Source organism: Rhinatrema bivittatum, chromosome 7, assembly GCF_901001135.1.
Source record: "Rhinatrema bivittatum chromosome 7, aRhiBiv1.1, whole genome shotgun sequence".
NCBI lineage: Eukaryota > Metazoa > Chordata > Amphibia > Gymnophiona > Rhinatrematidae > Rhinatrema > Rhinatrema bivittatum.
Window position 1 is genome coordinate 139,691,523 of NC_042621.1, and position 24,636 is coordinate 139,716,158.

A 24,636-nucleotide genomic window follows, 5' to 3' on the forward strand; every position below is an offset into this window, starting at 1 on the left:
GTATCCCTGGATCAAGTTATATATTAAGATCATTACAAATATTTTTGCTTAGAAATTGGCTTACTCCATGTCAAGATCTGTGTGTCTGCTACTGTTGCCAGAAGTGGATTCATTGAACTACAGAAGAAAATTCTATAAAAGGGCAGACTTTTAAGGGTCTTCTAAATGTCAGACTACTCAAGTGATCTGAGAGTGAGGAGCTTTCTTAAATGAAAGCTTTGATAGGCTGTAGATGCAGGAAGAGCCCCCATCTGCCCGAGATGAGGTCACTCTTCAATGCTTGTTTAGTTTGAGGATTGGCCCATTGGAAAAAGATCCAGACAAGATAGATTTGCATATGTCATAAGGAGCCAGAACATATGAGGAAAGATGACGATAATCTTGGGCAGAATTGTTTCTAGAGGGCACATCTGTTGTACATATTCCTGGAAAACCCAATGTTCAAGAAAAGACTGGATCAATAGATTTTCCTCTATTTACAGCCTGTAGAGAAGACTCAGTATGCTCCTAATGGGGTGTCAGTGCAAGTGGGTACTACAATATGTTTGGCAGCATTCCAGACCCACAAATGGTAGCAACAGACATGTTTAATACAACTTGGGAATATGTTCTTTTCCTATGTTTTCATCAAGGAGCAGAATATTGAATGTACTGGGCAGAGTGTGGCATCACAGATTAGAAGTAATCACAAATTATTGTGTTTTCCAGGATTGGCAAATATTCTTTCACTCCATGCACAGTCAAGCTTTGGAAATCATTGCCAGAGGATGGGCAGCTAGTGTAGCTGTGTTTAAAAAAAAAAAGTTTGGATAAGTTTCTGGAGAAGTCCATAAACTGCTATTAATCAATAGGGAATAGCCACTGCTTGTCAGCATTAGTAGCTTGAGAACTGTTTTTGTTTGGGTACTTGCCAGATACTTGTCACTTGGATTGACCACTGTTTTAAGTCAGGATATTGGGCTTGATGGACCCTTGGTCTGACCCAGTATGGCATATCTTATGTTCTTAAGGTCAAAAACTTTGCAAACAAGGACCAGTTTCTTATGCAGATTCAGGTAGAAGAAAGCTGTCAGCTTAGAGTTGAGAGGTGTCTCTGAAAAAGGAAGGGCTACTCTTAATTCATGGAGTTAGTGAAATCTATAAGCTCCATTGAACATGTTTTGGTTTAGGCAAGGTTTGTTCACTGGTACAGTGATCACAGAGAAGACCCTTATGAGATTCTCTGTGATTTTGATTTTGGAATTGTTGCAAGGTCTTCAGCTTGGATTAAAAGTTTCTACCCACAGGGTACACCTTACTCTTGCAGCAGTAAGAACATCTGTAGCAAGAAAGCAGTTCATCACCAAGATAATTTATCGCTAAGATTTTATGTTTAAAACAGCAAGTTGTCTTTGCCAAATTTTTATAAAGTTTTTATCTTAGGTGGAAATTTAATTTGATTCTTAATGTTCTTATGGATTTTCTTTCTGAGCTGCTGTGCAGTCTTTTTTTTTTTTTTTTCTGTTTCTCACCATTAAAATTGTTCAGTTAAGAGTAAGCTGAAGGTGGTCTGCCTACTTGATTTTTTTTTTTTTCATATTTTTCAAGAAAGCCAGTGTTGAGAGATGTTCCCAGGTTAGTCTGAAGATTAATTTTAATCACATCAAGAAATTGTACTGCCTACCTTGTACCCTCACCCACAGATTTTTCTTTTTAAGGAAAAGTAGCTACATTGTATTCTCTGGGTGTGAAGAGAGCATTAGTTTTATTTGAAAAATTTGATCCTTTCCAAAGGTCAGGATGTTTATCTACCACTGGTAAGATTGCCAGCTTCTAAATATTGTCCCTAGGTAGCACAAACATTGTATTTCAGAGGATAAGTAATGCAAGGACCTAGTGTTTTCAGAATGCATTGTATATAGATTTCCATGTCATTTGCAGTGAAGTTGAAGGACTCAGCTTCAACTTGAGTTCTCTACTTACTTTTGCTAAGCATTACCAAATTAAGTGCCAGCTGATACCCCTTTTTGGAAGATCATCCAGGCCAAACCATTTCCTGTTCAAAAAGAGATTTCATATGTTTAGACTGGTGGGGAAAAATATAATATGGAATTTTGGCTAATTTCTTTTGATTCCTATTTTGTTTTCCACAACAGTCTAATTCCCTTCTCCCCCTTCCCCCTCCAGCATTAAGCCTGCTGACATAAAACTGTTAGGGAATTATTTAATTGTATTATATTTAGTCTCTTTTTTTTTTATATAAAAGCTCGGGAAGCTCTCAGTTGAGAGAGTATTAGAACCAAAGACATCTCAAGTGACACTTGATGTCACTTCTTGCTATATTCAAGGTTCCATTGTTGTCTCATCCTGCAGAGGGCATAATACCCTTCTGTCCAGACTGATTGGGAGAACTAATATACCAGGAATTGTCTAAGGTAAGCCAGAATTCCCATTGTAGTGGGATAAGTTTGTTTTCATTACTTGAAAAGTTCCTTTTAATGTGCTCCTGAGTTCCCTTCCCATTTTTGTAATAGGAACCTTTTGAACATATTTTAAGTGATAGCATATAGAATAAACATACTGATGGAAGCACCATGAGATCTTGATTCCAGACTAGTATACAAATGTTTGAAAAATGTTATGCCTGTTAAACATGAAAATGTTGTGCTTAGGAACAGGTTCTCAAACTTTTTGTTTCCCTAGGCTGCCTCAACTGATGGAGGTGGTCCGATCAAACTACGAAGCAATGATTGACCGTGCCCATGGTGGCCCTAACTTCATGATGCATTCTGGAATATCTCAGGCCTCCGAATATGATGACCCGCCAGGTCTGCGGGAGAAGGCAGAGTACCTCCTTAGAGAATGGGTGAATCTCTACCATTCAGCTGCTGCTGGTCGGGACAGTACCAAAGCTTTCTCTGCGTTTGTTGGACAGGTAGAGCTTTTGGAAAGAAAGGTGCTTTTTATTCAACATAAGTAGGATGAGAAAACATTCGTATTAAAGCAGATAATGTCTTATTTATCCTTACAGGACGCTAGAAAAGTGTGCTAGTGATGGAGGCTGGAAATGCTTAAGCAGACTTGAGAATATTTAGATGCTCTTGTAGTTTCATGCTTATGAACACTTTGGTAAAGTGCCTGCTGGACTAATTTGTAATTCATCCAGTCGTTAAAATAGCTTGATTATCAGAAAGAGAGTGTAGATTTGGGCATTTTGATTTTTTTGTACAGTGCATTCTATGTATTCAAAATTTCTATGCCACAAAATACATGTTGGGAAGAGTAAATGGGTTGCCTACAGGTCTATCTGTGCAACCTGTTTCCAAACTAAGGAAGCTTTATCAAAACTGTGAGAAAACATTGACCTTACTTGTGACATTCACAGAACCTCTGTGAGGGGTGAGGAAGGGTGTAGTCATGGGTGTCAATAAGGGCTACATGTGGCTGGATTTAGAGTTGGTGATGCAGGATTTTAGAAGGAGCCTGGATGCATGGTTTCCAGTCTCAGACCATTGCTGCAAGGACCAGACTAGAAACAGTGAGAAGGGGAAGTCTGTTAAAATAATGGGAAAATTTCTGGGTAATTATGAATGAAGGCACTGGTCCATTTGAAATCAGAGTTGGGAGCAATTCGGCCAAAACAACTGTGTTCTCAGACTTCTCCCTACTTGTAGTTCTCCATAGCATTGCTGCTACTTACCTGTGTGTCTCCATCACAGGCAGGTTCTAATTAAGTAATTTCCTAGCATCTAGACAGATGACTTCAGGACCAATGGGTTATGCACCTCTACCAGCAGATGGAAATGGAACAAACTGACGTCACAGTATATATACTCCTGCAGTTACATCAGCCTGCCATTATTCTCCATCTCCAGCAGATGGATGTGCATTTCCCTACTAGAGATTGCTTCAAATTTAGAGAGAGATTAATTGGAGATTTGAGTTGCCCCACTTTCCTGTGCTGATACCTATTGGTCCCTTCCCCAGTTGAGAATTCCTGAGGTGATTTCTGTGGTCCCTCAGATGAGTGCCTTGGTCCGCTAGCTGGCTCTTCAGCCAGCATGGATTTAGCTGAATTAAGAAGCTAAAAGGCAGTGGGTGCAGGAAGCAGAGTGTCCTCCCCCCCCCCCCCCACAGCAGGAGATGTCTCTGTATTCAACTGGGAACGGCTGAGCTCAGGTAAGTTTAAAAAAAAAAAAAAAAGTCACAGAGTAGTAGAGGGGTTGCTGTAGGACTTCCTCCAGTCTCTGTGCTCGGCGCACCGTTCCAGTGTTCATTCCCATTCCTGTGGGGGTTAAGGAAACTGGGCAGCCTGGCAGGTTGAGCAGTCTGAGTGGACTAGGCCCCGCTCTTATGCTGCTTCTGGGCGTCACGTGGTAGGCTGCAGCGGCATTTTCGTGTGCTTTTTTTCTACATGTTCGGCTCCCTCTACAGGACATCTGTGTGCGCAAGTGTGTTCAAAGTTTGCGCCCAGTTTCTTTTGGAAGCACTGCCTGCATGTTCATTCTAGTACATATTGGTTGTGCGCCCAGGTTTGGCACAGAGACAGCATGCTTAGTTTTCCGACACACAAATTTGGGACACCTAACTTTTGTGCACATACATTTTTTCAGTGTGAATGTGACTGGATGCACATCTTCAGTCATCTGTTAGCATTCTGATGAACTAATAGCGCCGATGGCTAAGAAACCTAAGCACCTTTCCCTCTGTGCTGGCTGTCATATTCGGACATCTCAGCCTGTAGTGCCCTCTAACTTGTGCCAGCGCTGCTTTAGAGGCTCAGGGAAAATTATCTTCCTCTGATTTTACTAAGCCTTGTTCTTCCCAGCCTGATGATGGTCTGGTTAAGGACATGTCAGGAGGGACGCCTGACTTGGAGCTCCCTTGACTGGTTCCTCAGGGGATGGCAGCTCAGTGGGTGCCGCACAAGTGCCTCCTGGTGTTGGCATGGCTCCCTCTGCCTTTTCTTGGATAGAATGTTTTCAAGGATTGCAATCCTTTCCTCAGGTGCAGTCCTCAGCCCTGTCCAATTTTGTCAGGTCAGATCCTCAGGCAGTGGCCTCTCCTGCTTTTGGTACTATGTTTGAGCACCAAAGTAAACCTCATTTAGCTGACAATCTGAATGACACTGATGAGGCAGGTCCTGACTCTCTGGAGGATGGGACTATTCCTCCGGGACTGGAACCGTGAAAGACTATTACGGTTCTTTCATAGACATGAACAACCAGCCCTGATTTCCCAGACGTTGAAGATGCTGGGAGTCCCTGGAGCAGATTCCATGTCTGATCCAAAGAAAAATCCCATTTTGGTTTCTTTGTGTAAAGCCTTTTGGTTTTTCCCTGTTATGGAGGCCATTGAAGAATAGATTGATCTTGAGTGGGACACCCCAGAGGCAAATTTCACAGGGGGTCTGACCTAATAAGGTCTGTATCCAGTGGTGAGAAAGCGTCTGCATTTTCCGAAAGTAGATGCACTTGTCTGTTAAGTTAGCTTCCTGTTCCCTGGTTGCTCGCTCTTGTTTGCTTCTCTCTCAGGAGGTTGACTCTGGAGTGAATTCCAGGGCAGTTATGGAACCTGCCGCCACCTTTTTAGCAGATGCGATCTGTGATTTGGTCACACCTCAGCCAGAGGAGTGGCTTCGGTAATAGCGGCCAGGCGTCAGTTATGGCTGAGAAATTGATCAGCCGATGCGACCTCCAAAGCTAATCTCATGAAATTGCCTTTTAAAGGCTCGCTCTTGTTTGGGAGTGAATTGGAAAAACTGGCCAGTAAGTGGGGCAAATCCCCGGTTCCTCTGTTACCGGAGAATAAGAAGCAGTTGTTGCACCCCTTTGGTATGAAGGGTCGTCTAAAGGGTTTCAAGCGATTTTCATTCCCTACAGATGGGACAACCTTTGAGAGGACTCGGCCTTTCGGCAGGTCTCAGTCCTTTCATCCCAGACAGCCCAAGTGAGGCATGTTTCAGGTAGTGGAACCTCCCAAGCCTCCCATTGAAGGTTTGCCAACTCACCCCCAGGAACAGGACATAGGGGGTCGCCTCTCTCTCTTATCAGAGGTGGGTCGAGTTCACATCGGATCAGTGTGTCCTGGAGGTGATAACTGCAGCACATATCCTTCTCTTTTGCGGTGTTCCTCAGGATGTGTTCATGGTGTCTCCCTGCCACTCCCCGCAGATGAAGCAGGCAGTGGAGTATCCATTGTCAAGGCTCCTCAGTTTGAGGGCTGTGGTTCCAGTACCTACATCTCAAGAAAATACAGGTTGATATTCCATTTATTTCCTCCTTTCGTCCCATCGTGGATATCAAAGGGGTCAACTGTCATTTGCAGGTGACTCATTTTTGCATGAAAATATTGCGCTCAGTGATAATGGCCGTGCAGTCGGGGGAATTTCCTTGGATTTGTCTGAGGCATACCTCCATATTCCTATATGATAGGAGCACAGTTTTTTGCATTTCGCGGTGTTGGAGTGCCATATGGCTGCTTTGTTATGCTTGTGCACATAGAAAGCAAAGTTGCTTACCTGTAACAGGTGTTCTACTTAGCTGAACAAACAGCTGCACAATCTTGTCCCTCCTCCCTGGTTAGTTGAATTCAAGCTTGGAAAATGATGGAGAGAGGCATGCAATGAAGTTAGTGGAAGAACTCCCCATGCATGCCCAGAACATGCTGGCCATACTCAAATAACTTTCTGGGCCAGGAGAGAAAAAGGATTTACATGGCACCACTGGATCATGCAATTAGCTTGTGTGGCTATTTGTTGTGCTGTGCACAGAGCGCATCTGTTAAAAGTTAGTAACTTTGCTTTATTTACCAGTTTAAAACCTGTATGTTTAAACTGTATGTTTAAACTAGAATAAAGGGGAAAGCCGACAGTCGCTCAGCAGCGCATGGTTCGGAGAGAGGTATCTTCAAAGGATACTAATGATGCATTAGAATTAGGGCATCCCGACATTGAGGTTCCAATAATAAGAAAAGTAGTCCAAGTGCCTGTAACTAAAAACTCACCTGAGCTAAAAAAAATTCTAACTTATCCCTATCAATTAAAAAGCAGAATGAAAATACAAACAAAAAACAAACTTTGAAATGTTTGTATGCTAATGCCAGAAGTCTAAGTAAGATGGGAGAATTAGAATGTATAGCAGAGAATGATGACATAGACTTAATTGGAAGGAGGATAACCAATGAGACAGTGCTATACCGGGGTACAAATTATATCGCAATGACAGAGAGGAGCACCCGGGAGGCAGTGTGGTGCTTTATGTCCGGGATGGCATAGAGTCCAACAGGATAAACATCCTGCATGAGACTAAATGCAAAATTGAATCTTTATGGGTAGAAATCCCTTGTGTGTCCTGGAAGACTATGGTGATAGGAGTATACTACCATCCACCTGGTCAAGATGGTGGATTGCTCAGAGAAATTAGGGAAGCTAACCAAATTGGTAGTGCGGTAATAATGGGAGACTTCAATTACCCCAATATTGACTGGGTAAATGTATCATCGGGACACGCTAGAGAGATAACGTTCCTGGATGGAATAAATGATAGCTTTATGGAGCAATTGGTTCAGGAACAGACGAGAGAGGGAGCAATTTTAGATCTAATTCTCAGTGGAGCACAGGACTTGGTGAGAGAGGTAACGGTGGTGGGGCCACTTGGCAATAGTGATTATAATATGATCAAATTTGAATTAATAACTGGAAGAGGAACAGTATGCAAATCCACGGCTCTCTTGCTAAACTTTCAAAAGGGAAACTTTGATAAAATGAGAAAAATTGTTAGAAAAAAACTGAAAGGAGCAGCTACAAAAGTAAAAAATGTACAAGAGGCGTGGTCATTGTTAAAAAAAAAAATAATAATAATAATAATACCATTCTAGAAGCACAGTCCAGATGTATTCCACACATTAAGAAAGGTGGAAAGAAGGCAAAAGATTACCGGCATGGTTAAAAGGGGAGGTGAAAGAAGCTATTTTAGCCAAAAGATCTTCATTCAATAATTGGAAGAAGGATCCAACAGAAGAAAATAGGATAATGCATAAATGTTGGCAAGTTAAATGTAAGACATTGATAAGACAGGCTAAGAGAATTTGAAAAGAAGTTGGCCGTAGAGGCAAAAACGCACAGTAAAAACTTTTAAAAATATATCCGAAGCAGAAAACCTGTGAGGGAGTCAGTTGGACCGTTAGATGATCGAGGGGTTAAAGGGGCACTTAGAGAAGATAAGGCCATCGCGGAAAGATTAAATGATTTCTTTGCTTCGGTGTTTACTGTAGAGGATGTTGGGGAGGTACCCGTACTGGAGAAGGTTTTCATGGGTAATGATTCAGATGGATTGAATCAAATCACGGTGAACCTAGAAGATGTCGTAGACCTGATTGACAAACTGAAGAGTAGTAAATCACCTGGACCGGATGGTATACACCCCAGAGTTCTGAAGGAACTAAAAAATGAAATTTCAGACCTATTAGTAAAAATTTGTAACCTATCATTGAAATCATCCATTGTACCTGAAGACTGGAGGATAGCTAATGTAACCCCAATATTTAAAAAGGGCTCCAGGGGCGATCCGGGAAACTACAGATCGGTTAGCCTGACTTCAGTGCCAGGAAAAATAGTGGAAAGTGTTCTAAACATCAAAATCACAGAACATATAGAAAGATATGGTTTAATTGAACAAAGTCAGCATGGCTTTTCCCAAGGCAAGTCTTGCCTCACAAATCTGCTTCACATTTTTGAAGGAGTTAATAAACATGTGGATAAAGGTGAACCGGTAGATGTATACTTGGATTTTCAGAAGGCGTTTGACAAAGTTCCTCATGAGAGGCTTCTAGGAAAAGTAAAAAGTCATGGGATAGGTGGCGATGTCCTTTCGTGGATTGCAAACTGGCTAAAAGGCAGGAAACAGAGAGTAGGATTAAATGGACAATGTTCTCAGTGGAAGGCAGTGGGCAGTGGAGTGCCTCAGGGATCTGTATTGGGACCCTTACTTTTCAATATATTTATAAACGATCTGGAAAGAAATATGAGTGAGGTAATCAAATTTGCAGATGATACTGAATTGTTCAGAGTAGTTAAATCACAAGCAGATTGTGATGAATTGCAGGAAGACCTTCTAAGATTGGAAAATTGTGCATCCAAATGGCAGATGAAATTTAATGTGGATAAGTGCAAGGTGATGCATATAGGGAAAAATAACCCATGCTATAGTTACACAATGTTAGGTTCCATATTAGGTGCTACAACCCAAGAAAGAGATCTAGGCGTCATAGTGGATAACACATTGAAATTGTCGGTTCAGTGTGCTGCGGCAGTCAAAAAAGCAAACAGAATGTTGGGAATTATTAGAAAGGGAATGGTGAATAAAACGGAAAATGTCATAATGCCTCTGTATCGCTCCATGGTGAGACCGCACCTTGAATACTGTGTACAATTCTCGTCGCTGCATCTCAAAAAAGATATAATTGCAATGGAGAAGGTACAGAGAAGGGCTACCAAAATAAGGGGAACGGAACAACTCCCCTATGAGGAGAGACTAAAGAGATTAGGACTTTTCAACTTGGAGAAGAGACGGCTGAGGGGGGATATGATAGAGGTGTTTAAAATCATGAGAGGTCTAGAACGGGTAGATGTGAATCTGTTATTTACTCTTTCGAATAATAGACTAGAGGGCACTCCATGAAGTTAGCATGTGGCCCATTTAAAACTAATCGGAGAAAGTTCTTTTTTACTCAACGCACAATTAAACTCTGGAATTTGTTGCCAGAGTATGTGGTTAGTGCAGTTTAAAAAAGGATTGGATAAGTTCTTGGAGGAGAAGTCCATTACCTGCTATTAATTAAGTTGACTTAGAAAATATCCACTGCTATTACTAGCAACGGTAACATGGAATAGACTTAGTTTTTGGGTACTTGCCAGGTTCTTATGGCCTGGATTGGCCACTGTTGGAAACAGGATGCTGGGCTTGATGGACCCTTGGTCTGACCCAGTATGGCATGTTCTTATGTTCCAATATTTTGAAATTGAAAACAAATATTTAAAAACAACTTACAGAAACAACCATGCCTGGGAGAATTGATTGAAATAAGCTAGGAAGTATAACACGCAGTACAGATAATTAATAGTCAAGTTCAAGGCACAACAAAAGGTTTTTAAATGCTTGTATCATCACATCCTCAGTCAGATGCTTTTGGGGCAAAATTCCATCCTTTGATTTTTTTTTTTTTTTTATTTAGTTTTCCTCACCGTACCTGAAAAGAAGTTCAGCAAGTTATCCTTGAAATTGCAACAAGACATCCATTACTGATCATCTTAATATTTGCATGTACCATTTAGGGCTTGAATACGATGTCCCTGGCTATGGTATCTGCTCAATAATATCACTCAACACCATCAAGCTCCAAAAGTTGATTGTCAATCTTATTCATCACATCTAACTCTGGAACATCTCTGGCACCAAAGGATCCCAGAGCTATGCCAACCACTGGCAATGCTTTGACATTGAGGAAGTCTGTCGTCCTCTGTGCCATAACTGAGAAACATGAAGGAAGGAGTGCCTTTTCACTCTTCCTTTTGGACAAGCAGGATGAGTTCCTTGCCATCTGGCTCGGATCCAAGGAGAGATGGCATTAAAGGAAGGGCCTATCTTGATACAGACAGGCAATCAGATAGTAATGTTTTCCCTGAATAAGTGTTTCAGTCGCCAAATAAATGCACTAAAATGCACCATAACTATCAGAAAGAATCTAGACTCTCACACTTGCATGCATTCACGTTCATGCACATTTCCATGCTCTGTATCTCCTGGATCCCTAATAGGAATTATATCTCCCTTGTTCATAGGTTAGAAGAGTCCCGGAACACCAAAGTTGTTCTTTCTTCAGGACTGTTCATTCTTCTCCATTGACAATTCTGGAGACCTCCCAGAATCCACAAAACTAAGTTTGAAGTTGACAAGTTAGAAAAGCGATGACAAAAGTCATTCGCTGACCAGCTTAGGTATAAATTAGAGTTCTGTTGTATCATAGATCTCCCACAGATTGCCCCAGGATCAGATAGTGGCAAACAAGATGTTTCTTCTGAGATCTGTTCATGACCTCACTGAACAGGGCAAACTGCTTTCCACTGGTGTCAGGACATTTGTATGCATATTTTCCAGTGGCAAACAGGATGACTATCTTCACACGTGGGTGACATCATTTATTTATTTATTTATCATCTGATGGAGCCCAGCATGGAAAACTTATGCCCAAGTTTCTAGAACTTTGAGCCTCACTGAGCATACCCACTGCATGCATTTTGCTGTGCGTCTATTCGGGGTCCCTTCAGTCTTTCTTTTTCTGTGGAGCCTGGTAGTCACAATTAGCATTTCACTTCAGCAGGGATGTGCATTTCTTGGTATTTTTGCAGTTTCTCTTTGCTTTTCCTATTCACCATCCACAGGGTCCTACAGTCTTCTCAGTAGTATCCCTAGGTAGTTTTTGAATATTTTGTTTTCTTTTTGTAGTCTGTTCCCATCCATGGTACTGTCTGCACCTGCTGGTCATCAGCTTACTACTGCCATAGAGTTCAAATTCACATCCCTTTTGTTTTGCAACACCATGTCTTCAGTGTTCTAGTGTTGCCCTCGATGCAAGAACACTGTCTGTCACGGATCCCCATGATAGATATGTCCTCTGCTTGGGAGCCATCACATGAAGCCTGGGTTGCCGCAAGTGTGCAGAAATGACCGCCAAAAGACACTGGTCCCGCTTGGATTTGATGGAATGTCTGTTCAGGCATCATATTGAAGGACTATGTTGCCACACCGATGAACGGCATATGGGGGGGGGGGGGGCATCTTCCACTTTGGAGTCAGAGGCCAGCAGGGAACCCAAAGATAGGCCATCACCTAGCTCCTGGTCAAAGAAGGCCTTGTGCTTGCTGTCTTCAACCTCAGCACTGAGGAAGACTCACGCAAGCATCAAGGGAAGCCGAAGAAGCATCAGCATCAGTCCCCTTTGATGCACAGTGTCAAGCACAGGAATGGTCCAGAACCCCCTGAAGCAACCCTGAGGTAAGGCAAGCTCATAAAGATACCCATAGGTTTGCCAAGGTCTCCACAGGTCCTGGTGTTAGCCCTCAAACCTCCCCTCTGTTCTGAAAAGGGTATGGCCAGTCCTCCTGCCTCCCAGCCAGTATTGGCATTGGTGATCTTCGAGGAGGAATTGGAGAGACGTGTGCAGCTGGCTGTGGAAAAGGCAGAGTGTGGTAGTCTATTCTCCAGCGACTTCACAATCGCCTGCAGGTGCAAGGATGGTTCCAGATGATGGAGCATCAGTGGGTCACCCCTCAGATTCCTTGCATCTCCCAGACGAAAGAAAGTCTTCCAACTGAGGACCTCTCCTTCACAGGATGCCATCCCCTTTACAGACAGTAAGACTCCAAAACACAAAATGCTGGATATCCTTCTAAGGAGAGAGTGGCAATCCCAGAGTATGAGATCCTTCAGGAATTGCAGTTGAAGTGGGAGACTCCCACTCAGTTGCTTCTGTAAACAAGAAGATGGACATGAGTTTATTGAATGTGGGAGCCTTTTGGATAAAATAAACTATCTTACCAATCTGTGGTGATTGAATACACTCTCAAGAAGGCCAATCAGTCTAGACCCATTCCTCTGTGCCTCTGGGGAGGGATCCTCAAGCCATGGACACTTGAGAGAATAGTTTTTCAAGGCTCCATGCTCATTGCCTGTATAGCAGCTTACTGGATCTTCATGAGCCAGTATATGTGAGACATTCTGAAAGAGGTGAGGAGGTGGCCAAGCAGCTTCCTCAGAAGCAGCAAGACTCTCTCTAGCCACTGGTAAGCAAGGGTCTGAAGTACAGAAAACACTGGGTCCAGTCAACCTACAATATTTGAGGCAGCATAGTGTCTGCCATTGGAATAGGGGTGCATAGACTCAACCTGACTGCGTACCCCTAATCTCCATCCAGAGGTGCAGGAACGACTTGCTGATGTGCCATGTACTGGAGAGACTCTTAGACCACCATGTTAAGGACGTAGTGGCACAGATATGTGATCCATTCTTGGTCTGGACCCACCCTTCCCTTCTAAGAAGTATCAGAGGAAGCACTTCTTCCAACCGAGGAGGCACTATCTTCTGCCCTCTGTCCTGCACTCAGCAGCCCCCTTATAACTATCCCAGGCAGCAGAGGGTGCATAAGCCCCAGATGGCATTCCACCCAGTACTTGGGATGGGGTTTCGGCTAGACCACAGTGATCATAACCAAAATCCCAGTACCTGTGACAGAGGACCTTAAACTCTAGAGTAGGCTGCAGTTCTATGTGAATTGGTTGGTTGTCTGGATTGGTTGGAAAATGTACAAATTAAACCTATTAGGTGTCCCATCAAATTGCCCCCTGCACCTGTCTTGGGGCCACACAGCGCAGCAGGAAGTATTTCCTCTTAATGCTATCACAGGTGCTCTCATACACATAAACACATAGACTGTCACACACGCACCAGCCTCATACAGGCTCTCACACAGCCAAACACATGCATACAGGCTCTCACACAGACACAGCTTCCTGGCCTCTTTGGGCGTTGTGGGATGAGTTCCATCACACCCCTTTGGGCTCCTTGACTCTTCAGGTCTGGTGGAATGAGCTCCACTATGGCCCTGCGGGCTCCTGTTCTCTTCGGTCCATTGAGGCCAGCATCCTATCTCAGACAGCAGTCAGTCTGGGTCAGACACTTGGCAGATCTCAAAAAGCAGATCTGTTTCTCTCTCCCAGGGACAGCAATGGCTACCTGAGCACAACAAAAGGAAACCAAGCTATCCATCAGAACAAGGGTGGTCAACTCTGTTCCTTGAGAAATAGATTTTCATACAGTGGAGGTAGTGCTTGCAAATCTCTCTCATGCATACTTATTGAGGATAGCCTGAAAACCTGACTTGTTTGTGGCTCTTGAGGACTGGAATTGGCTGTTCCTGTATTAGAATATTTATGTCAGGGGACAAAAGAAACAAAGATATTGAGACCTAGGGGCTTTGATCCACTACAGGTATAAGGTAGCAACATTTGCAACCTAGACTCATATTAAACTAGCAAAAGCCATTGCTGTCCCTAGGAGAGAGTAACAAGGTCTGCCAGGTGTCTGTGACCTGGACTAACTGCTGTTGGAGATAGGATGCTAGCCTCCAAGGACCTTTGATGCAGCATGGTATTTAGGTTCTTATGTTAGAACAGTGGAAGTATTAGTGGCCCTTTTATGATTAACCTCCATTAAGATTTACAAGGCTGCAGTATATAATTCAATCCTCAGATAAAGACAAAACAGAAAAGGATTTTAACAGAGATGTTATCCCATATGTTCAAAATCTTTTTTTGTTACAAAGCATCCCTTAGCTCATTATTCCCTCTTGTGTGACTGCTATATCCTGCATGTCCTCAAAAGCAAAGTTGGTTACCTAGGAAAGGTGTTTTCATAGAACAGCAGGATAATCATCTACACATTCCTTTCCTTCTCCCCTTATGAAATTCTTAATTATGTTAGAAGATTGAAAGGGGGCACTGTGAGGCAGCATGTCTATAGGGAATAGCACACATGCCTGGGAAAGCATTTCTAGGTTTTTCTGAATTGTCTGGTAGAGACTTATCATTGACAGCAGCAAGGGATTACATTACCCGCTTCCCACATCATTATCTTGCTATCATTGAACACCTGTTACAGGTAAAGCATCCTTGCTTTTGATTTATCCTCCTGACATTTTCAGCCAAAGCAGCTCACCCCTTCCTCAATAAGGTGGAAGAAATCTGTTCTCTTTATAATGGCTTAAATGTATTAATCTAATGGTTCCCAAGCCCATACTGTTGATAACCTGAAAATGTGAGTAGCTTTGGTATCTGCATAAGGTATTTGCATACATTGGAAACTCCTAATATGCAGACATGTTTTGCACGTTGTGGATATCCTAAAAACCCTACTGGCTTTGGGACAGTGGGACAGGTTTCTGAGTCCATGTATTAATTACAACTAATTTCTCCATATTTCTGTATTTTATCTAGTTTTAGTGGTGCCCACATCTGCTTCTCTATAAACCACACCCATTTAGCAATTTCAATAACCGGATTTGAAAAATATTGGTGCAGTTAGTCTGTGTAATAGATTGCTTTAGAAATCTTCATACCAGAAACCCAATGGAGTACTATGTTTACAATGCTTTTATTTTTATAACATTGTCCTGGAGTAAACTACAGATTTATATAGAATGCATTATATTTAATTCTAAAAGCTGTGTCAAATTTAAATGGGCTTCACTTTTTTGTCTCAATCTTGTCACTTGTAGTGAAAAAGTTGATGGTAGAGATCAGTCTTACATTTCAGTCTCCGTTCCATGCAGAACTAATTAATCAAGCAAATCTGTACCTAGATACCAAAACTATAAGGCTTACTGAATGAGTTAATATATACTGTCTGTCTCCTGTGGTACATGAGATCTCAAATCTTACTAGTTCTGTCTGTACAGGCTTAAACATGTTCTCCATGAACAAGCAAGACGAATCCAGCCACAAAAGTGGGTGATGTCACTGATGGTGCCAACACGGAAGTTGCTCTCGAGCTCAGAAAAACCTAGTCTTTCTAAGCATGCGCAAGAATTTCTGCACAGCTACCACCACGTAAGCCGCCTCAGTCTTTTTTTTTTTTCTTACACCAAAGTGAAGGGATGCATTTTGTTCTCAGCTGCCACTGTTTTTCACATTTTTTTCTTCTGCGGTTTTTATGTTCTTTAGATTCTTCACTTTACTTTTTTTTTGTTCAAGCAATGTCTAAAAAAAAAAAAAAAAAATCAGTAGAAAGTTTGTCATCAGTTTCTCATTATATTATACAAGGAATCCATAAAATGTCCAGTCAAGGCCTATGTTATACCCTCATGTCTTAGGCCTACAAATATGTCCAACTGTGGGAGGATATCTCCTCACACTCAGGTTAATAGAGAGTGCAAGGTAAAATACCACTTCTCATCTCCCTCAGATAAGGAAAAACAAATCTTCATCATATTGACCAGTATCAAAATCTAAATGGCCAGTCTTCTAGAGGTCAAGGCCATAATTTACAGAACATAAGGTGTCAAGGAAGAGGTCTCAAACAACCTAACAAAAAATAAAAACTATGCCAACTATCGGTGCTAAGCTGTTTGGTGCCATCTTCCTCCAATGTGCATGCCTCAGAATTGAAACCTTTTGGAGTGCTATCAATGCTGTCTGCCTTGTCCCCCCCCCCGTCCCCCCTTTACGGAAGTGATATGTCAGTTTTTACAAATAATGTGGCTGGACTTTGTCCATACTTATATAAAACATTTCCCTACCACTCCTCTATCTGCTCTATCACAACCTGTATTAGAGAAGTTTTCATCTGAATTGCATATTCAATCCTTGGTAATCCCTTCCAGAAGCAGCCATTATCACTAGACAAGCTTCATAATAGAAGAGTATCCTAGTGGTTACAATAGCAAGGCTGCGAATCAGGGAAGCTAGGGTTCAAATCCCACTGGCCCTTCTTATGATGTTGGAAAAGTAAACTCATCCTCCATTACCTCAAGTACAAACTTAGATGGTAAACCCTCTGGAGATTGAAACATACCTACAGTACCTGAATGTGAACACTCTTTAAAGTAACTGACTAGTCACAAAAGATGGAATATAAATTTTTAAAAAATTAAATATTTTCAAAGGATAGTGTTTTTTCAAGAAGTGCAAGTACTCATTTCAGATTCAAAAGGTGACATATTCATGTTTGAGACTTTCCATTCAGTAACAAGTGCTCTGGATCTACCATTTTGACCCATCAACAGAACCAAAGAGAAGCACACTACTAATTGATGACATTTCCTATCCAGCCTTTATTCAGAATATGTTGGCTGCCTTTGATCTGGAAGATACGCAAGCAATGAATTCTCTAGAGTCTTAAGATTTAACCACCTAAGTAGTCAATGACTATCCCAGTATATTAAAAACTCCTGGATATTCAGTTAAGTGTGGCAGAAATCTCCTCAAAATACAACTAGTGTACGAGTAGATAGACTTGAAGTATAAAGTCCCAACAATGCCCAGGTCACAAGAAGATTGTTCTTCTTCATGATTCAGTAGTGGTGGAAGCAGCTCTAAAGAAAGCTAGAAAATCTAAATCATTTTCCGGCAAAACCCAGGAGAGGATGCCAAAGAATTACACAGCTGGAAAAAAAAAAGTATTAGTAATGCTACAATCCAGATATCTGGATACCACTTCCACATGATACAATACCTTACAGAAAATTATATACAGAAATTCTCTTCACACTTTAGATGTAGAGGAATGTTTAAAACATTTAGTGAAGTTCATTTATGATGCCTTCAATACATCTTCTAGATCCTCTCAATAGCAATAGGTTTGTTTGACTCAGAGTATCAGGGTTACTTGAAGGCATGCATGACAAATTGGCAAATTTACCATGTAAGAAAGAAAACCTTTTTGGAGGCAAAGTAAAAGGAAACAGTTGATGTCAGAAATCATTGCACCATATTCCAGACTTTGACAACAGCTGTTGGAGGGAGCACTTCACAAAAGAGACCTTCTACTACCTTTTGTAGGGCTCGTGATAGTATCAACCTTATACATATTAGAAAATGCCTTCAAATACTACAGCACACTCAACAGCAGCAATAGTCACAACTTTGAGCCAGAGATAATTCAGGTGTACTACTCAGCAGTTTACACAGAAGTCAGGTCCTGTTTTAACTATCATATTCTTTCCTATCGCATCCAGTGAGGAGAAGGCTAGTGCATTTTCAAAATCGGTGGTCATTCATATGTTTCATTTTTCACAATTTACCACCAGCTAATCCTCCATATAATTCCTTCACTTCCAGATCAATTACAAATACTAACAAAAGAAGTAACTTCCTTGGTGTCAACAATAGCCATAAAACCAGTTCCATCTTTAGAAAATGATTCTACACCAAATACTTTCTGATCTCCAGAAAATCTGGAGGCCTTCAGCCAACTTTAGGTTTATGAAAACTGAACAGATTCCTAAAATGACAATTCAAAATGAACAGAAAATCAGGCTGAACTCTGCCACATTTAGATAAGGGAAATTGGCTGACAACCATAGATTTAAAAAGATGCTTACATGCATCCACAGGAAATATCTATGATTTATAGTAGAGAGAATGTAATAATAATGTACTTTCATTTGGCCTCTCAGCAGCCCCAAGGGTCTTCACAACATGCCCTGTTGTCTAAATATAGAAATAAACATAGCTCCTATTCAGATACAGAGGGCAACAAACTTTACGCTTCATGCCTTGCTTTTGATGGGAATCCTGGTCAGCTATGAGAAATCCTACTTAAATCCGGCTCATCAGTTGGAATTCATAGGAGCCTGTATAAATACAGAAAAAGGCAAAGCCTTTCTCCCCTTAAAAAATAAAGAAACTGATCCATATAATTCACAATAACAGCAAGGTTTTTCATCAAACTGGGTAATATGCCAGCTACAGTTCTTACTGAACATTGTAGCTTTGGAATTGCAGAATATGAACACAAGAATTGTCATACTAGGCCAGACTGAGGGTCCATCAACCCAGTGTCCTGTTTTCAACAGTGGCCAATCCAGGTCACAGGTACCTGGCAAGATCCCATACAGTAGATAGATCCCATGCTGCAAACATCCAGGGATAATTACTGGCTTTCTCCCAAATCTATCTGGTTAATAACAGTTGATGGATTTCTCCTCAAGTAACTCATCCAAACCTTTTGTTAAACCCAGCTATGCTAACTACCTTTACCACATCATTTGGCAATAAATTCCAGAGCTTGTGTGTTGAGTGAAACAGAATTTTTTCCAATTTGCTTTAAATGTGCTACTAACTAACTTCATGGATTGATTCCTAGTTTTTGTATTTGAAAGAGTAAATAACTGATTCACATTTATCTGTTCTATTTCACTCATGATTTTATAGACCTCTATCTTGTCCCCCCTCAGCCATCTCTTCTCCAGGCTGAACAGCCCTAACCTCTTTAACCTTTATTAATAGGGGACCTGTTTTATCCCTTTATCATTTTGGTTGTCCTTAATCTTTACCTTTTCCAATTCAGCTATCTTTGTTGAGATGTGGTGACCAGAAATGCACATAGTATTCTAGGTGTGGACTCTCCATGAAGGTGGTATGACAATCTCCATTTTATTCTCCATTCCTTTCCTAATAATTCCTAATATTGTTTGCAGCTTAGACTACAACTACACATACTGAGCTGAGGATTTCAAAGTATTGTCTACAATGACACCCAGATCTTTTCCTTGGAGGTAACACCTCCTATGGAACCTATCATCCTGTAACTACAGTGTGGGTTACTTTTCCCTATGTGCTTCACTTTGTACTTGTCCACATTAAATTTTATCTGCTATTTAAATGCCCAGTCTTGCAAGATTGTCCTCCAATATTTGTCCTCTGATTTAACAACTTGAAATAATGGTGTCGTCTGCAGATTTGATCACTTCCTCATTGTTCCCTTTTCTAGATCATTTATAAATATATAAAAAGCATGGTCCCAGTATAGATTCTTGAGGCTCTCCACTGAGAAAACTGACCATGTATTTGTACTCTTTCATGTCTTTTAATAGGACATTGCCTCTATCCCATGATTTTTTTTTTCCAGGAGTCTGTCATGGAGGACTTTGTCAAATACCTTCTGAAAGTCCAGATGAACTGTATCCACAAACTCACCATTAGCCACATATTTATGAACTGCTTTAAAAAAAAAAAGTATATTGATATGGCAAGACTTCCCTTGTGTACATCCATGCTTGCTGTGTCCCTTTAAACCATGTCTTTCTATGTTCTGTGTTTTTATTCTTTAGAATAGTTTCTACGATTTTTCCCAGTGCTGAAATCAGACTCCCTGGTCTATAGTTTCCTAGCTTAGCCCTGGAGCATTTTTTTAAAGATCAGTGTTAATTTGGCCACATTTCTATCTTCAGGTACAATAGACTGTTTTAATGATAGGTTACAAACTACTAGTAATAGATCTGCATTTTCATTTGAGGTTTCAGAACTCTGGAGTGTAAACCATCTGGTCCAGGTGGTTTGCTGCTCTTCGGTTTGTCAATCTGGCCTACTACATGTTCCAAGTTCACAATGATTTTTTTTGGTTTTTCTGAATTAGCACCATTAAATATCATTTCTGGCACATATCTTCCCAACATCCTCTTCAGTAAACATCAAAGCAAGAATTCATTTAGTCTTTCCATTATGGCCTTTTCTTCCCTAAGTGCCCCTTTAGTTCCTTGATCATCTAATAGTCCAACCGATTCCCTCACAAGCTTCTTGCTTCGGATATATTTTAAAAGGTTTTTATGGGTTTTTGCCTCTGAGATGAAGTGCGTATCTGAGTACATCCTAGTCTTTGGGGTTTGTGGTTATGCTGCCTTTGACTTAGGTGAAGGCCACCCTGTGACAGTAACAGATAAGACAGGGTTAGCCAATGCCATAAGAACATAAGAAAATGCCATACTGGGTCAGACCAAGGGTCCATCAAGCCCAGCATCCTGTTTCCAACAGTGGCCAATCCAGGCCATAAGAACCTGGCAAGTACCCAAAAGCTAAGTCTATTCCATGTTACCATTGCTAATGGCAGTGGCTATTCTCTGAAGTGAACTTAATAGCAGGTAATGGACTTCTCCTCCAAGAACTTATCCAATCCTTTTTTAAACACAGCTATACTAACTGCACTAACCACATCCTCTGGCAACAAATTCCAGAGTTTAATTGTGCCAGTCTTCAAGCCACAAATGGGCCAAGCATTCAGGATATCCACAAATAAATAAATGAGATGATTTGTATGCACTGCCTCCATTGTAGGCAAATCTATCTCGTGTATTCATTGTGGATATCTTGAAAAGCCTTGCCTGTTCGTGGCTCTCGAAGACCGGAGTTCACCACTCCTGTAATAAGAAATAAAGGACTTTTCCAAGCAGCTTGAGTCTCTCGCCTGCATCCGGTTCTCTGGATTGGCATTCCTATGTTCTGGGGACCAGTCAGCCTAAATCTGCCAAGCCTTTCATCCATATGTGCTTATTGATATAGTGCTAGTCTTTGAGCTCTCAGGATTGACTAACAGTTTTGATTCCCATATTTTAAATCACTGCCTTTAAAAATAAATGTGTGATAACAGCTCTCCCTTCAAAGCTTCCATCCCAGCTGCAGTTCTATTAGAGGTAACTGTGCCCCCTTTTGTTTTCACTCCCAACTGTTCTTCTGTCCAGGAAAGAAGTAGTTGTCAATAAGCTTCCAAGCCATATGCCAGTTCTCACTCCTTGAAAGTCCAAACAAAAACAAACTATTAAAGTGTTAAATAGTTTTTATTTTTTGTACTTCACAAGTACAGGTCTCTGAATATCATGTCAGCCTTATTCCTCAGGCAAGAACATATTTCTTCAGTAACTAATCTCAGTTCAAGTTCTTGATTCAAAACAAAATAGTGGCAAGCTCCCCAAATAGGCTATAAGAGTTCAGTTAATTAGGACAATACATCCAATTCCACTGGTACTTTCCATAGGTAATTCTCACCCAACTATGACAATTTAGTCCCACACCCAAAGTTCTTCCTGTACTGGAAAAGTCGTCTTTAAGAAACCTGAATATCTGGTCAGTGTGTGGGTTTTTAAGGTATGTATAATATAAACCATATTGCTAGCTGATTAAGCAGGATTATACTTCTGTGGACTTTTAAGTTTTCACTTTGCTAATTGAGGGAAGCTTCACTCTTGTGCAATTTACAAATATATCTTCCTAAAGCAAACTTTACTTCTGAGTAAATTAGAAATAATTGCGTATTAATTAAGGACAAGTTCACTCTGCTGCAGTTGCATGTATTCCTTTTATCTCATGGAAAAATTAAAGTCCACTTTAATTTCAGCAAAACAAATCAGACTAAAATTAGGATGCAGCATTCCTAGCTCCTGCCTTATTTGCAGGCTTGTCTGGCTTTCCCCAGGAGCCTCTGTACAAACTTCTTAGTCCATTTCCCAAACTAGTAGTGCAGTCTTTCTCTCTTGACAAAAAAAAAATTTCACTTAGTTTAATGCTTGAGCTCTCTGATAAATCCTGCCTCTAGCTCTTCCTCACCAGTCTTCCTCTTTAGTTACCAAGTACCAAACTGTTCTCCTCTTTGGGGATGATCATTGCTTCCCTCCTGTCCTTCCTGCTGCTAAAAGCCTCTATCTTTATACAGCTCATAGCCAATCCAAGGGGAAATACTGACTCCACCTGATGTCACCTGCTGCTAAGGCTCTCCTGAAGGCCATTTAGCAAGGATAGCTGGGAAATGTAGTTCTTCAAGGTACCTATGTTGGGGGAGGGGAAGGGTTCAGCTTATTCATATTCTAACTAGATCTTGCCTTCTGGTTTTGAGCTGACCATTTTCTGCACAGAGACTAGAGAACATACTGGCGAATCATCACAGCCTCTATAGACAACTTCTGAAACTTTTTGCCTGCTTTATCAATGTTTTACATCTAAATTGCCAGTGCTATGCTTTTTCCTATTTTCTTCAGATGGATCCTTTTTCCAATTTTTGAACAAAGTTCTTTTGGCTAAAATAACATCTTCATCTCACTTTGTAACCATGCTGGCAGTGGTTTGACCTTCCTTATACTTTTATCAATGTGTGGAATACATCTGGTCTGGACTTCCAAGATGGTATTTTTAAACAATGATTACATTACAAAAGTCAACAATATCTTGTGCAACTGAAATAAACAATAGCTTGGCAAAAACATATTGCTGAAAAGTTTCACCAATTTAAAAAGTGAGAGAGCTTTTTTGGTTGAAAGGACCTTCATACCACCCCGCGGATACTGGTGCAATGACTCTGTCAGCCAGTTTTTTCACCACTAAAGGTACTCTAATCGTTGGTCCAAGCAGCAAATTTGAATTTTTTTTTTACACTTTTTCATTTTTTTAAACTTTTAAATAAGATATTTCCTCTTTCAGTGAAGCCCGACATGACAACATGTTTCGCCGCAGCTGCCTCAGGGGCTGTCATTAACTCTTATGCAGCAGGAAGAGTTATGTATCTCCATCTTTAAGTAACACCATTCTGACCCATAACAAAGGATTAAGAGAGGCTTGTGGCTGCTTTGAAAAGTGGAACAGTTTAAAAAAAAAAAAATCAAATTTATTTCTTTCTTGGACCAATGAATAGAGTACCTATAGCAGTGAAAAAACTGGCTGACAGAGTCCATTGCACCAGTATCTGCAGGGTGGTATAAAGGTCCTTTCAACCAAAAAAACTTTCGCATTAGAAGATTCTCTGTACTTTTTAAATTGAAACTTTTCGGCAACATGTTTTTGCCAAGCTATTTTTAAACAATGTCCACGGCAGATGTAAATTCTTTACCTTCATAGCTGTGCCTTTTAGTTTTTTTCAGTTTTCCTCATTTTATCAGTGTCTACCTTTTGAAAGTTAAATGCTAGAGCAATAGATTTACTTCGTTAAATCAAATCTATTGGTGTTCATTGTTGCTGAGCAGCCCTACTACCATTACTCACACCAATTTCTGCATTCCACTTAGAATTAGGTCTAAAAAAGCTCCCCCTCTCATTAGTTCCCAGACCAGCTGCTCCATGAAATTTTACCTCCCTAGTATGCCCTGATATGCTATTCACCCAGTTAATATTCAGGTAATTGAAATATCCCATTATTACTGTTCTGTTAACTTTATTAGCTTCCCTTATTTCTGATAGCATTTCATTATCTGTTCATTTTATCCAGATAGTATACTCCCACCTCTCTTCTCTTCCCTATCACATATGGAATTTCCACTCATAAATATTCTACTGCACATTGTCTCCTGCAGGATCTTCATCCTGTCATTTCCTTGCCATCTGTAATGTATAGTGCCACATCCCCACCAAATTGGTCCACCTTATTGCAATATCATTTACACCCTGGTATAGCAGAGTCCCATTGGTGGTTATCCTTCCACCAGATCTCTGAAATGCCAATTAAGTCTACTTCTTTATTCAGTGTGATACTGTCTAATGCTCCCATCTTACTTTTTAGACATCTGGCATTAGCATACAGACGTTTCAAGTTTTGTTTGGGGTTTTTTTGTAAATGCAACTTTTCCTGGCAGTAAACAGGGTTAATTTGGAATCTTAACTCGGTTCTTTACTTATAGGCAAAGTGGGCTACTTAAGCTATTATTGGAACCTATGTATCAAGGTGCTCTAACTCCCCTGTTTGTTTAGTATCCTTTAAAGATGTCTTACTCCAAACCATGTGCTACAGAGCAACTGGCAGCCTTCCCCCTTATTCTAATTTAAAAGTTGCTCTGTCTCCTTATTAACGTTTAGCGCCAGCAGCCTGATTCCACCATGGTTGAGGTGGAGCCTATCCTTTTGAAATGGGCACCCCTTCCCCAAAATGTTCTTAACAAAACTTAAAGTTCTTTCCTGCACCATTGTCTCTTCCATGCATTTATACTCCAGATCTCTGCCTGCCTCTGGGGCTATGCACATGGAACAAGGAGCATTTCAGAGAATGCTACCCTGAAGCTTCTGGATTTCAAATTTCTGCCTAAGAGCCTAAATTTGGTTTCCAGAACCTTCCCCTCCAACCTTCCTATGTT

At 40.9% G+C, this 24,636-nt stretch overlaps 1 protein-coding gene across 1 annotated transcript in view; it reads left to right on the forward strand.

The window, feature by feature from the left end:
* The window catches only part of CNOT1 (CCR4-NOT transcription complex subunit 1), a 987,642-nt gene that overhangs the window by 855,708 nt on the left and 107,298 nt on the right, over positions 1–24,636 (forward strand). Inside the window, 1 exon segment of the mRNA XM_029609242.1 lies at positions 2,683–2,935. Coding sequence (XP_029465102.1) covers positions 2,683–2,935 — 253 coding nt within the window.